A 15,699-nucleotide genomic window follows, 5' to 3' on the forward strand; every position below is an offset into this window, starting at 1 on the left:
TAAATGAACTCAAAATCACGTTTATACATATTTATGAACGATAAAACTAGGTGTTAACACCGAAATTATTGTTACCTCAGAAAGGACATAAATTGAGAAACAAACCAAAATGTTAAAATTCATTTAAAATAGGAATAGAGGACAATAAAAAGGAAAATAAAAGCCAAGTGTGGGAAAAATTACCAAGTTATCTTAAACATATGTCACATATTTCTGTAACAAATAACTGAAAATACTTTTGCTTTGGACTAAACTAAACTATTTTACCCGATGAAAGAAAAGAAGAGATGGATCTACACGATGAATCAATTCCATCATTAAAAGGAAGTAAAGTCTTCCGAAAAAGAAACGTGCTTCTTGATTTAGGTCATGAAGTTGTCGTCCAGACCAGCTGTAGGTTGATGAAAAACCTAGAAAAGTCTTCACTAAAATCAGCAGGAAATCCACGGACCTCAGCATTAAACAGGGTTGCCAAGTGGTCAGATTTATCCTAACCATGAGAAGGATTTATCTCGTAAAATGGGGGGGCACCGTGCAAATTAGCTGGATAAGACTAATGAATCAGATCTCCAGAAAGGATAATCTTCTTAAAGATTAAAAATCAGCTTTTAAGCCTGATATTACTCAATCCTAGAGATTGACCTTAAAGATTGAGAATTCAAACTCATGGAATTCAATGATATCTAAACTCGAGCTTGAACGAGAAAATATTTTGATCAAATTATAAACCGATTTGTTTTCTGAAAACCCATTTCCAATGCGTTCATTACCATTGAACATAAAATCCTAGGAATTCACCTGGAATTCATTAGGTCATCTGAACCAAATCGGGTGTCAACCGTAAGAACGGTGGTTGCATAGCATGGTTAAAGACAGGACCTTGTGCCAGACCGACAAATTATAAGGGTGAGCTTTACTATTGCTCCTACAAAGGATAGTAATTGCGCCCGACACGTTATAGACCATAATTAAAAGCATGTCAGGGGACATTGCCTTAACAGTTGCTTGTTCAACGCTTTCCTTTACAACCGGACGGTAGTTTACCGAAAGGTAATATACGGGACAAGTAAACTGGACGTGTTGCTTTCCTAATACAAGGTTAGCAAGTGGGTGACACAAAACCGTAAGTTTTGAGCTAAAATTTTCAAATCTGAAACTCACCAAGCCCACAAAAATATTTTGCAAACACCGGTGAAGGGTTATTCCGGAAAACTTATCTAGGGTAAAAACTAGATTTAATTTTTAAAAGATTAAATGTTTTCATAAAGATCCAATTTCCTTAATGGATCTAAATTTTATAGTCATGTGGGACTGTAAACCACATCGTTACTACCATTGTTTATACCACCGTAAAAAAATCACTGATGTACAAAGTGTGAAGAATAAAGAAGTGATTCTTGTATTTCAAGACTATATTGCTTGAGGACAAGCAATGCTCAAGTGTGGGAATATTTGATAATGCTAAAAACGAATATATATTTCATAGCATTATTCCTCAAGAAAGACAAGCTTTTAGTTGCAACTGTTCTATTTACAAGTGATATTCGTTTAAATAATAAAAGGTGAAGACAAAAGACAGATTCGACGAATTGAAGACGAAAACGACCAAAAAGCTCAAAAGTACAAAATACAATTAATGAGGTTCCAATTATTGATAAGAAACGTCTCAAAATTACAAGAGTACAAGATTCAAAACGCAAAGTACAAGATATTAAATTGTACGCAAGGACGTTCGAAAATCCGGAACCGGGACCAGAGTCAACTCTCAACGCTCGACGCAACGGACTAAAAATTACAAGTCAACTATGCACATAAATATAATATAATATATAATTAATTCTTAAAATTAATATATATATTATATTATATTATAAAACCGTCGGCAGAAGAAAACAACCAAATGTGAGCCTCCCCAGCTGGCCATGCGATCGCATGGCCTAGAAGGCATAAATCCATGCGATCGCATGAGCCCCAGTTCCAGCCCACATGCCTATAAAAATCGAGCTTTAGTGCACCACAAAAACACATCTTTTTCTTCTTCACTCAACGTAGTATATGTATATATAATTTATATTTTAATTTTAATTTTAATTTTAAATCCTAATAATAAGGGTGTGTTAGCGAATGTTGTAAGGGTGTAAGTCGAAATTCTGTTCGTGTAACGCTACGCTATTTTTAATCATTGTAAGTTATGTTCAACCTTTTTACATTAATGTCTCGTAGCTAAGTTATTATTATGCTTATTTAATCCGAAGTAATCATGATGTTGGGCTAAAAATATTAAAATTGGGTAATTGGGCTTTGTACCATAATTGGAGTTTGGACAAAAGAACGACACTTGTGGAAATTAGACTATGGGCTATTAATGGGCTTTATATTTGTTTAACTAAATGATAGTTTGTTAATGTTAATATAAAGATTTACAATTGGACGTCCCTATAAATAACCATATACACTCAATCGGACACGATGGGCGGGGTATTTATATGTACGAATAATCGTTCATTTAACCAGACACGGGAATGGATTAATAGCCACTAGAATTATTAAAACAGGGGTGAAATTATGTACAAGGACACTTGGCATAATTGTTAACAAAGTATTAAAACCTTGGGTTACACTCAGTCGACATCCTGGTGTAATTATTAAACAAAGTATAAAAATCTTGTTACAGTTTAAGTCCCCAATTAGTTGGAATATTTAACTTCGGGTATAAGGATAATTTGACGAGGACACTCGCACTTTATATTTATGACTGATGGACTGTTATGGACAAAAACCAGACGGACATATTAAATAATCCAGGACAAAGGACAATTAACCCATGGGCATAAAACTAAAATCAACACGTCAAACATCATGATTACGGAAGTTTAAATAAGCATAATTCTTTTATTTCATATTTAATTTCCTTTATTTTATATTTAATTGCACTTCTAATTATCGCAATTTTATTTATTGTTATTGTATTTAATTGCACTTTTAATTATCGTACTTTTTAATTATCGCAAGTTTATTTTATCGCACTTTTATTATTCGCAATTTCATTATCGTTATTTACTTTACGCTTTAAATTAAGTCTTTTATTTATTTAATATTTTACATTTTGTTTTAACTGCAACTAAAGTTTTTTTAAAATCGACAAACCGGTCATTAAACGGTAAAAACCCCCTTTATAATAATAATATTATATATATTTGTATTTTTATAAATTTAAACTAATATATGCGTTAAGCTTTGTGAAAAAGATTCCCTGTGGAACGAACCGGACTTACTAAAAACTACACTACTGTACGATTAGGTACACTGCCTATAAGTGTTGTAGCAAGGTTTAAGTATATCCATTCAATAAATAAATAAATATCTTGTGTAAAATTGTATCGTATTTAATAGTATTTCCTTGTAAAATTTAATAGTATTTTATATACACCTCGCATAACATCAATAGTCAAAGGGTAATTTGAATATATGAACATAGTTTTCAAAATTTTCGTGACTCAACATTACATACTTTGCTTATCGTGTCGAAATCATATAAAGATTAAGTTTAAATTTGGTCGGAAATTTCCTGATCGTCACACCATGCATTTGGCTTTATACCTCTTCCTAGCAAACACCACTCTCCCACACATGAAAGATCAGGTTGACTACCCCATTTTTGGAGCCAAAACCGTCAGCCTAGTAGGCATGGGGAGTGAGATCCATTTTTTTTTTTTGTTACTTATATGCTAGTATTGAACTTCATTTTTACACATACTTTCTCTCACTACTTTCTCTCTAAACTTTCTCTCTAACTTGTAAGTAAAATTCTTTTTTTCTTCTTCTTCTTTCTCTCTTTGAAACCGCCTACTAGCACATCATCATCATACTTGTTGTTGTTTGTTGTTAAAGATCAAACTTTATAGTTTGTATCTTCATGTAATCTTGCTTCTTCCATCCTTTGTTTGATGAGAAGTCAATAACAAGGATCTAAGCTTGTTAGCTTATGGTTCTACACTTGAAATATTATAAAGATCTAAAGTTCATAAGCTTTAGGATCTTACTTGTGTTCATGTTTTGTAAACTTAAGGTTTATTTTCTTAAGATCCAAGCTTTGGCTTGAATCTTCTTAAGTATGAAACAAACATGAACTTGTTACTTGTAACTTTAGTTTATTTCTTTATTTTTTTGTTTTAAATTTGTGATTGTATAATATTGGTCAAGTATTACTAGTTAAACTTGATCTCATTTTTCTTGAAACTAAAGTTTAAACTTTGTAAGTTCAAGAACATGAAAGTTAAACTTTCTAGTTATAACTTCATACACTTATATTGGATCTAAGTTTCTATAGCTTATGGTCTTCCAATTTTGTTTTAAACAAAAGCTTATAAGCTTATACATACATTCTACAAGATTAAAATCTAAGTTTCATAACTTATGATTTTATTAAAGTAAAGATCCAAGTTCCATAACTTAGGGTTTAACTTAAGAACACTAGATCTAGACTTTCTAGTCTAGGATCTTCAAGATCTAACTAAGATCTAAGTTCTACAACTTAAGATCTTGTTTATTTAGTTTACATTCAAGTTTATAGCTTAATATTATTATTAGAACTCATGTATGTGTCGGATCTAGGATCTTGATGTAACTTTGGTTCATCAAACTTCTTACAACCCTTAAATGAGTTGTGCTATTTATCTTAGACATACACTAGTGTCATTATGGTCAAAACTTGGTAAAGATGATGCAAACACATCAACGAGTTGTACACTTGAAGCTACAAGCATCAAGGATGAGAACCGTGATGAACATCAAGCACCAAGAATCCACCGGAGCACTTTGCTTACTGATTTCTGGATCTGATCAGGCTCCTAAGCTACTGTAAAAGTTTATTTCCATTTAGTTCGGTTCGAGTAGATGATTTTCCATTTAGGCCTCGTCTTAATCTGATTTACAGTTTAGGATTTATAGCCTTCTGAAAGTCACTACGCCCTTTTAACGTGGTGCTGAAATTTCTGACCTACTCGCACTTAAACCGTCGTCACGGTCAAAAGAAGACGAGTTTGTTTCTGAAAATTGGTCAGTGGTTAAAGGACTCATATACGGAGCGATGGCCACTGGTCTCACCTCATTTCAGTTTGTATAGAGGTAGTGGCAGCTGAACGAAGCCAGCCTTTGTTTCGATCTCTATTCTTGATTGAAAACTTACTTTACTTTTTACTTATGTTGTTAGTGATGATGATACTTAAGACCTAATTTACATACTTTTAAACCTTTGGGAACGATTTACTGACTTAGTAACATTTGACTTAGGTTGAGGATCTTTCGGACCAACTACTTGCTTACTTATCTCGTACCGACTTTACTACTTTTCACTGTGAGTTATAGCATCCCTTTTTTACTTTAACTATTTTGGGAACTTAGAATACATGCACATTTTACGTTTTACATACTAGGCACGAGTACTTAAATTTTATATATGTGTGGGTTATACAACGACATAAACTTTCCCCTTAGCTCGGTAACGTTTAGTCATTGATTTTTGAACCGGTGAACGCGAATCTTAGATATGGATCCATAGGGTTTGACATCCCCACTCGGGCTAGTAGCGCTAGCATTTAACGGGTGTTTAATACTTTGTAAACTTACACACTCGCCAAGTGTACTTTTAGGGGGTGATATTACGTTAAGTTAGTTACTAAGTGCCCACGGTTGAACATATACTTTTCACACTGTTTTGAAATATGAAATCTCATGGCCTACCTTACATTACTATTATACTTAAACTATAGCTCACCAACATTCGTGTTGACATTTTTAAGCATGTTTTCTCAGGTGCTTAGAGGTTTGATGCTTCCGCCGTAGTAGTCTTGCTGTGTAGACTCCCGCTGCTTTTGTTAAGAGATGTCTCTGCATGAAACGTTTACCTTGCATTAACAAACTATGTTACTTTTGAACAATGATTTGTAATGACCTTCGGGTCTCGTACTTATGTTAATTGCTTCTATTCGTAGAAGCCTACTATCGGTTGTAAAATTTTTGATGTTGGTTATGACGTCACCCTTTCTTATGAATGCAAACTTATTTTAAAACAGCATATAGTGTTTGACCTTGTAATGATCCTGTTGTTGATGATCCGTACACGTTAATTTTGTACGGGGCATCACATCATTCGTGCTATTTCCTTTCTATCTAACGAGTCATACCTCTCCTGGAATTCTGATTCTTCGTCCTTAATTGTGGTCACTGATGCTATCTTCTCTTTGGCTCTAGAAATTGTCCTTCTCAATGCTTCGTCTTCAGAAACTTTTTCTTTAGTTTCGAAGGTTGGCTCAGGAATTTCATCACAGTTCTCTTTTAAATGTGGTTCCTGAAATACCGGAATGAAATCTTTTTCTTCATTCGGTCTTCTCCTTAACAGAGGTAATGGAATGCCGACCTAGCGGTGCTATATGGATAGTTTTGCCAAGAAAGTTACTTTCGGAGGGTAGATTTGTATTGACCAAGATCTATGGCTGAATGGTTATCGAGATTTTCTTTAGGAGGTGTAAAGAACAGATCCTTAGAAATTTGATCTTGACTGCATATAGCCATGGTATCTTTCAGATATTCGTTGACGAGTTCTTGAAAAGAATCAGCGAGATTGAGATCTTCCTCGCGAGGGTGGATCATGAGTCGGTCGACATTAAATGTGACTGCTTCGTTTCCAACTCTTAGTTTCAGTGATTTCTCGTGTACGTCAATGATGGCTTTGACAGTATTCAAGAATGGTCTGCCAAGTATGAGTGGGACCTTCGTGTCTTCCTCAATATCCATAATGACGGGATCAACGGGAAATGCAAACTTATCCACTCTGACTAGGACATCTTCAGCTATTCCACGAGAAATTAACTGATCTGTCCACGGGTCATAGGATCAAGTTAATGAGACGAATGTTTGAATCAATTGTAACATAAATAGATCTTTGGATCTATTTTAATTTTAATTTTGTTTTAAGAAAAAGAAATAATCAATTAATTATCATCACTAAATCATTTTTGTAACTATCATATTATCTATAGCTTAATAATATTTAATATGTAACACTCCGCCTCAAATCGGATAAAGTATAAAATTGTGAGTCACTTATAAGTTTAATATAGTGGCTACCTTATATTTTTCATCATGATTTTTAGTTAACTTCTGGAGAAATCCAGTTAGTCCATTATTGTAGCTTTGAAGGTCGATTGACTCTAGGGGTGTGTTGGTACAGTGCCATAGCCTCTTGAGATGTGATGAGCACTCGACTCATGCATCCCCTGAACCTCTCGGGGTGCGACAAGCACACGGCTCGTGCATCACCCGAGGTATGGATCCTTAGTATTGATTATATTTCGGCTTGATGAGGACGTCAGGAGTTTAAGAGGGGGAAATTATAACACCCCTTCCTGCATTGGATAGGGAATGAAATTGTGAGTCTATTATAAGGTTAAAGTAGTAGATAGCTAATATATGCTACTTCCTCCGTTTCATACTAATAGTTCACATACAAAAAACATACAATTTAAAAAAAATGACTGTTACATGTATTTTTTTAGTTTACTTTTTAGCTTTAAACCTTATTTTGGGAGAACTCAAAAAAGAAAAGATATAGTATTAATATGAAACTAAGAGAGTACTATTTGTTTATAGTTGAATCATGAAGATATACGATTAGTTTATTGTTTTAGCTTTAAGGGGTGATACACTCTCAGGCTGGGATGCCGACACGAGTCGTGCGTCTCCGAGTTCACTTTGTGGTTGGTTTCATAATATATACACGTTTATACTGTCATAAACAAATATATTTAACTAGATTTATACCGAAACATCTGAATATAATATTGTTTAGACTAGATTGAATGTAAAATAGTATGGGAATATTTGTTATGGGACCCGGGTCTTTGCTCTTCCTTAGATTCTACTCAATTAAGGGGGCCTATTAACGTCTAATTGTCCCCCCTAAATTAGTTTCATTCACACGTTAAAAGAAGGGTAGTGATATATACACAACCAACTTTTACAAATACACAACCAAACATGTTTTACAGTGTTGTACTGTACAACATTGTAAAACATTTTGGTTGTGTATTTGTAAAAATTGATTGTGTATATATCATCACCCTTAAAAGAATAGTTTAAGGAAAGACAAAATGTATTACTCAATCATCTCCTTGAAAATCATGAAAAATTTATTTGTTGTTATCTAAAAATATTCATAAATATTCTGTTTAAAAGTATTATAAATTTAATCAGTAATGACGGACCTTGAAGAAAATTTTGAGGAGCTAAAATTATCTGACAGTAAGTATAAAGGAAGAAATAAATCACTTTTTCTTTGTTATGATATCCGAAAAATAGGAGCATCACACGACTCAGCGAACCGGTAATTCAATGACCCTTTTCGAACTTTTTCTCAGACACCCCAAAATATCCCGTTAGTTAGGTTGAACGTTAGAACTCGGCGTTTGATTGCCTCTTAATTAAATTGTTCATTACGAATACTGAATCGTTCAACATTCAATGTGTTTGTTTGTGACATCTAAATGACAAGTAATGTTGAACCTTTCAAAGTTGAAATAATTTCTTAACCATTAAACACATCCATTTTTTGATATCTTTCTTAAAGTATATTCAGAGTATCACTCAAATAATTATATTCTTTTATTTATTTATTTGTAAGTTTTATACATTAATCTACATCACTTATATATTTATTATCAAACAAGTTCTTTTCGTTCAGAATGAAGTTCAACCAGAGCTTTTTTTTTTTTTTTTTTTTTTTCTTTTTTGGTCAATCAGAGCTATTTAATACTACATAGTTCAATCAGAGTTATTAAATCATTCAAAATTTGAAACATTCAACACTTAATAATTTCGTTTTATTAAACGCATCCTAAATGTTGATAATGCAAATTCTATGAGCCTTCACCATTTTCATACGAAATCCGATTTAGTTGATAAATATTTGTAACGTTCATAACTTAGACCATTTCCAACGCAACGTGTTCACTCTCATTTTGGACCCAACACGCCTCTAGTGAGACGTGCTGGTGGCACATAGACCAGGCGTGCTGGTGGCACATGGACCAGGCGTGCTGGCTACTAGCACATGAACAAAATTGGCGTGCTACATATTTCCTTGTTTTTTGATTAGTTCAATTACTTTTTAGTTTATTATTTATTCATTATTTCACCTAACTTCCAATAATATTGTAACACATCAATCAACACGCTACTTAACATGACACCTTATTGCTTTCCAGCTTACCAGCACGCCATCAAGCACCCCACCCCTACTCGTCAATACACCACTATTTTTCACTATGGTTAAGGATGGTCTTAAAGGGCTACAAATGTCACTAGTTACTCACATTTTAGGGGGCATGACCCGCCCCTACCCATAAAGCTCTGACCTTGATTATCGATCTTTTCGCTTGATTTTAAGTTAAAGAAAATAAATTAATTTTATCAAATACAATTTTCTAATGGATAGATTAATTATTTTAGATTTTTTTGAACACGGTTCTAAAGACTATCTTTAATTTCTTAAATTATACTTAACTAATTATTTACATTTACATTTACATTAGCAATAATTACCCACCAATTTGTAAATAGTTGTTAGAGATATGAGTAAAAATTTCCTTGTTTTTACAAAGAATTAAGAGTTTAAGCTTCTCGAAAAAACATAACATGTGATTAAACACTCAAGCTAGTTAAATCCATACATGATCTATGATTAATAATAATAATAATAATAATAATAATAATAATAATAATAATAATAATAATTAATAATAATAATAATAATAATAATAATAATAATAATAATAATAATAATAATATAAAAAGTACTTATAATAATAATAATAATAATAATAATAATAATAATAATAATAATAATAATAATAATATAAAAAGTACTTATAATTAATTATTGGTAATCACTCTTTATTGCTTTTCGGGAAATTTTTTTTTTTATTGGTAATCACTATTTTGGCATGAGGAAAGCACAAATTGCATGTTATGTGACTTTGGTCCAAACAATTAACACATATAAAACAAAGGGTCTCAAAATATCATGTACCCAACAACATGCGTTTCTTTTCTTTTCATTAAATTTTTTTATATTTATATTTAATTTAATTTATTAGACGTATTTATTTATTATATCCTTATTATTTTTTGGGTAAGTTTATATCCTTATTATTAACGTTAAGTGTTTTTTTTTCCTAATAAAAAATACATGCTTTTTAATTCCATCAAAACAAACATATCACAACATTTTTACCTTAATAACTCAAAAAATTAACCAAACTTTAACAAAATTCATTTGATAACAACAATCTTAAAAAAGAACACTAAAGTATCAAACACCGTGTTAAACTAGAATTCTGCTCTTTGTATAATAATAATAAAAAAATAAATGAAGAATTCTGCTCTTTGTATTGCATATTGCATAATAAATAAATAAAAAAGAAATAAGAAAAGGGAACCAAACCAATGATATTATATAACCTAACCACGGTTAACATCCTCAACCCCTTCTGAACGACGTGCCACATTTTATACACGCGCAGTTTAGATCAAGTAGCAGCACAACCAATTAAACGTCTCCTTTTCTCTCTCAAAAATCCAAACCCAAATCAATAATTTAGTAAATTCATAAACCTAAAACCCAATTCAATAAATTTTTATTAAGTTCTTGAATAAATTGTTTCATTATAGATATGAAAGAAGAGGTGATTATGGGAGATATTGAAAGCTGGAATGAAGAAGATAAAAGAATTATTGGTTTAAAAGCATTTGATTACATGATTACAACATCATTAATCTCTAATGAATGTTCATTAACTTCATTACCAAACCATGAAAACCTTAATCATAAGCTTTCAGATCTTGTTGACCATCCAAACTCAGCTAATTTCAGCTGGAATTATGCAATCTTTTGGCAAATTTCGCAATCTAAAACTGGCGATTTAATTTTAGGTTGGGGAGATGGTTCGTGTAGAGAACCTAAAGAAAATGAAGATTTGCAAATACCTCCAATTGTTAGGTTTCGATTACAAGATGAAAATCAACAAAGAGTTAGAAAAAAAGTTCTTCAAAAAATTCATGTATTATTCGGTGGATTAGAGGAAGATAATTATGCTTTTGGGTTAGATAAGGTTACGGAAACGGAAATGTTTTTTTTAGTATCGATGTATTTTTCGTTTCGTAAAGGGGAAGGTGGACCGGGGAAATGTTTTGAATCCGGTCGACACGTGTGGATCGACGATGAATTGAATTCCGGTTCAGATTATTGTTACCGGTCTAATCTTGCTAAATCCGCGGGTATTCAAACTGTTGTTTTAATACCCACGGATGTTGGGGTTATCGAGGTTGGATCAACTCGATCCGTCCCCGAAAACCTCAAGATTATACATTCGATTAAAAGTTTGTTTTCTGCTAACCCGGCACCGATTGTTGCATCGATGCCGGCAGGCAGAAAACAAAGTAATGGTAGGGTGTCGAAGGTTTTCGGGCACGATTTGAGTTCGAGTTTAAACCAAGCCCAGTTTAGAGAGAAGGTCGCGGTTTGTAAAGACGAACCGCGACTTCCTTTTTCGAACTGGGCTCAGTTTAACTCGCCCCAGAAGCCGGCGAATCAATTACAGATTGATTTTGCCGGCATTATGTCTCGTCCGGTAACGGATGAGTCTAAGGTTTCGGATGAGTCATTTGGAAAGGATGAAAAAGAAGATGAAAAACGTCCTCGAAAACGTGGTAGGAAACCGGCTAATGGACGAGAAGAGCCGTTGAATCATGTCGAAGCGGAGCGACAACGAAGAGAGAAGTTGAACCAAAGATTCTACGCTTTACGCGCCGTTGTCCCAAATATTTCGAAGATGGATAAGGCATCGTTGTTAGGAGACGCGATTACGTACATAACTGATCTTCAAAAGAAGTTAAAAGAAATGGAAATGGGGCGAAAAGTATCGAATAATAGTTTAAGTTTAGACCAAATCGAGGTTCAAACGTCTCAAGATGAAGTTATTGTACGAGTTACGAGTCCATTAAATGCACATCCGGTATCGAAAGTGATACAAACAATCGAGGAATCGAAGATTAGAGTGACCGAATCGAAGATGAATGCGATCAACGATATGGTGTTTCATACATTTGTTGTTAAGTCTCAAGGACCCGAACATCTGACTAAAGAGAAGCTGATCTCTGCGTTTTCGCGAGAAACAATCTCGTCGTAAAGGTAGCGATTAATCGACAACTTAGAAATGCTTATTAGTAGGTTAATTTCGATCATATATAAGGTTCTTTATACAGTTTTATATGGGGTTAAGTTTAGAAAAATAATCTGTTCATTACATTATTTCTTATGAAATATAAAGGTTTAACTTGTTATATCATGTGAATGTGAATGTGTAAAAGTAAAATGAGTGAATTTGTATTACAAGGTCAAAGGGGATAGTGGGAACCTAAGATGGGTTGTTTTAAAAGGCCATTGTGATTTGTACTTTTTATAGAAAAGTGTGAAGTATAAAGTAGCACATGCATAAAATGATTATCACATTACCCTAAGAATAAAGAAACTTAACCTAGTATACTCTTTCTGTGATCATAATATTTTTTTGTGATAATATCTTTGACAAGCTTATGTTAGGCACGATTAGACACAATTCTAACATGATGTTGTAGGGGAGTTGTCAGTGGCGAATTCAGGAATATATAATACATGGGCAAAATAATATTATATAAAATTTTAGATTTTAGGCCAAGGATAATATAATACAGTATAATTTAAAATTTTAGCCTTAATTGTGATCCATTGAGGGCACCTAATACCCCTTGTCTAAAGCTAGTTCCGCCCCTATGAGTGGGGATGTTTGTGAGGTCGTACTAGCATATGAGCTAGGAGTGTTCATAGGTGCGATAGAATTGGAATAGGATTGATCGTACCCTTATATAACGTTAAGTAAAGAAAATTTGCAAATATGCATATTAGGATGCCGGAAACCATATTATGTACGATCATGTGGATATAAGTACGTTAACGGTTTTGAACCGATCTGGAAATCAAACTATAATTGTTCCAAGTTACAAAAAAGGTAAGAGTATATTAACTATTATTGAAATGAAAAGTTAATTTGAATTTGTTGCAACACGCGATAATAAGATTACTCAATTTCACTTATATGAGATATAAAATATTAAATGTTAACAGACATTCATCATGGTATAAAGACTCATTACTTAATTCTCAAACAACGAATGAAAGTGGTGTAACATGAATGGAAATTAGTGTATCTTCACAAAGGATCACATGTGATTTTAAAAAGAAAAAATTAATTAGTATTGTGACAGGTCCTGAAAATTTATGATTTTTGTAGTAATTCATTTATCCGCGAGTAAGAAAGTGATTCATTTATCCGTGAGTAAGAAAAGTCTGTTTTTATGACTCACATGTTCAAGATGATCTCTTACATATTCGATACGCGTTATTATAATGATATGTCGATCGCGACTGTTCTTTATTATTTATATTAATTTATTTTTATTATATTTTTGTATACTCCGTATTATTTTACACCATATGTATATGTATGTGTATATGTTAAATGGAACATAAAATATAGTACGGAGTAATATTTTTGTCGTTGTAAACTCCAATCCAAGAATATAATAAAATCTAAGGAGTATTGGTTTATTTACATTCTATATTGGTTGATTGATTATATTAGAGACCCTTAAAGGAAAACATGTATAAATGCAAAAACGTGCCATCAAATAGGGACCATTAGTCTTTGATTCCCTTTTTTGCTTTTACTTTGCTTTTATGTTTGTGTTCCTATATCACATGCAAAACCCGCCTATACACCATCTTACCACTTTACCCCCTACGCATATATTTATGTTTTTTTTGAAAAGCCAACAAATATTATTAAAAAACAAAGAGATACAACGAGGAGGGGTCAAAGACCCAATTTACAACCACACGAAAGAGGACTAAAACTATACAAAAAATGAACGCGAGAAGATACAAAAACATGGAGATGTACATAAGTATTGGATAAAAATTGGCAGGAAAAAGCCTTCATCTAACGTATACATCTAGGTTGAATCAACTTGTATATGACAAGCTGGATTAGGAACCAAGATACAGTGCTGAAAAACACAGCGACAAAGTATTTGACCCTAATCCACTTAGACTCAGACCAAGGATTAACACGAAAAAGTCCGGCGTAAAAAACCTGCCTTTAGCCAATACCAACTTTTGTGTGATTTGCATCAAACCGATTGGGGTTAGAGATCCACGTTAACCAGTCTAAAGAACCTTTTTTCCAACGAGAGCTAATCCACTCAAAGCTTTTACTTTGAATATTCAAGACGATCTTTGCTGAACTGAGAGATTTTTTGCTGAACACCCGATCGTTACGGTTTATCCAAATGAAGTAGCACGTGACCCATACTACCGTTTGCCATATGGATGCTCCAAGGGTTGTGTTAAGATGAGGGTTTGCACTTTTGGAAAGATCCGAAACACACGAGAAATTTAAGTTGTTATAATTCCACCATCTTCGAATTTTATCCCATATATCGATGGAAAGGCTACACGAAAGTAGGGTATGATGTAGAGTTTCAATATCTGCATCACACACCGGGCATCTAGTTGAGTGAAGATCAATGCCTTTTCTATCTAGTTCAACTCTAACCGGGAGTTTATTTTGCATTGCTCTCTACATAAAGATAGAGACTTTTTTTGGGACGAAAGGGTTTATCACAGTGGGGGGAGAAGCAATGATGGAGCCAGCAGGGGGGGTGTTTAGAACGTGCAAGAGAGATTCAGTGGTGAATATCCCGTTATTACAATGCAGCCATGACCACGAAGAGAAAGTATTACACGAGAACTTATGCTGTTTGATGGAATCTGTTAAAATAACAAGCTCATCATTTGTTCTCCACCTAGGTTGAGTAGACCAGGACCATGAAAAAACCGCAGCAGCATTCTCAAAGGAGATTCGATCAGCAACAACGGCATCTTTGTTAAGCTCAAGTCGGTAAAGTCTTGGGAACATGACTTTGAGAGGTGAGTCACCCAACCAAATGTCGCTCCAAAAACTAGTATCCAAGCCTTTTCCTACATCTTTAACAAACGCGTTAGACAAATTAAACCCTACCTTGGTTAGGGTTTGATCAAGGGAAATGATATTAGCCCACGTTCGACCCGAAAGTTTTTTCAATTTATTATCGGATAAGGGAGCAACACTGTAGTGACCCGAACTTTTCCATGTTTATATATATTAATTGAGATTGATATTTACATGATTAAATGTTTCCAACATGTTAAGCAATCAAACTTGTTAAGACTTGATTAATTGTAATATGTTTCATATAGACAATTGACCACCCAAGTTGACCGGTGATTCACGAACGTTAAAACTTGTAAAAACTATATGATGACATATATATGGATATATATATATTTAACATGATACTATGATAAGTAAACATATCATTAAGTATATTAACAATGAACTACATATGTAAAAACAAGACTACTAACTTAATGATTTTTAAACGAGACATATATGTAACGATTGTCGTTGTAAAGACATTTAATGGATATATATCATATTAAGAGATATTCATACATGATAATATCATGATAATATAATAATTTAAAATCTCATTTGATATTATAAA

General features: G+C 33.1%; 2 protein-coding genes across 2 annotated transcripts; one reads left to right on the plus strand and one right to left on the minus strand.

Moving 5' to 3' along the window:
* The first annotated feature begins 10,723 nt into the window (after positions 1-10,723).
* Positions 10,724-12,488, plus strand: LOC139897139 (transcription factor MTB1-like). Its single transcript, XM_071879796.1, has one exon. It carries the CDS (start codon positions 10,731-10,733, stop codon positions 12,243-12,245), a length of 1,515 nt encoding a protein of 504 aa, XP_071735897.1. The 5' UTR covers positions 10,724-10,730; the 3' UTR covers positions 12,246-12,488.
* Positions 12,489-14,252: 1,764 nt separating this feature from the next.
* Positions 14,253-15,071, minus strand: LOC139900730 (uncharacterized). The gene is made up of 2 exons (XM_071883489.1): positions 14,826-15,071; positions 14,253-14,732 (listed from the first exon to the last, which is right to left on the minus strand). The coding sequence occupies exons 1-2, from the start codon at positions 15,069-15,071 to the stop codon at positions 14,253-14,255; spliced, it is 726 nt and encodes a 241-aa protein (XP_071739590.1).
* Between the last annotated feature and the right edge of the window lie 628 nt (positions 15,072-15,699).

This window comes from Rutidosis leptorrhynchoides, chromosome 3 (assembly GCF_046630445.1).
Source record: "Rutidosis leptorrhynchoides isolate AG116_Rl617_1_P2 chromosome 3, CSIRO_AGI_Rlap_v1, whole genome shotgun sequence".
NCBI classification, from domain to species: Eukaryota; Viridiplantae; Streptophyta; class Magnoliopsida; order Asterales; family Asteraceae; genus Rutidosis; species Rutidosis leptorrhynchoides.

Bases quoted from the DNA above. Each gene is read 5' to 3' on its own strand.
- LOC139897139 (XM_071879796.1), top strand. From the start codon at position 10,731: ATGAAAGAAGAGGTGATTATGGGAGATATTGAAAGCTGGAATGAAGAA.
- LOC139900730 (XM_071883489.1), bottom strand. From the start codon at position 15,071: ATGTTCCCAAGACTTTACCGACTTGAGCTTAACAAAGATGCCGTTGTT. The intron at 14,733-14,825 runs GTTCTAAACACC...ATCTTTATGTAG, and splicing joins CCACTGAATCTCTCTTGCAC to AGAGCAATGCAAAATAAACT.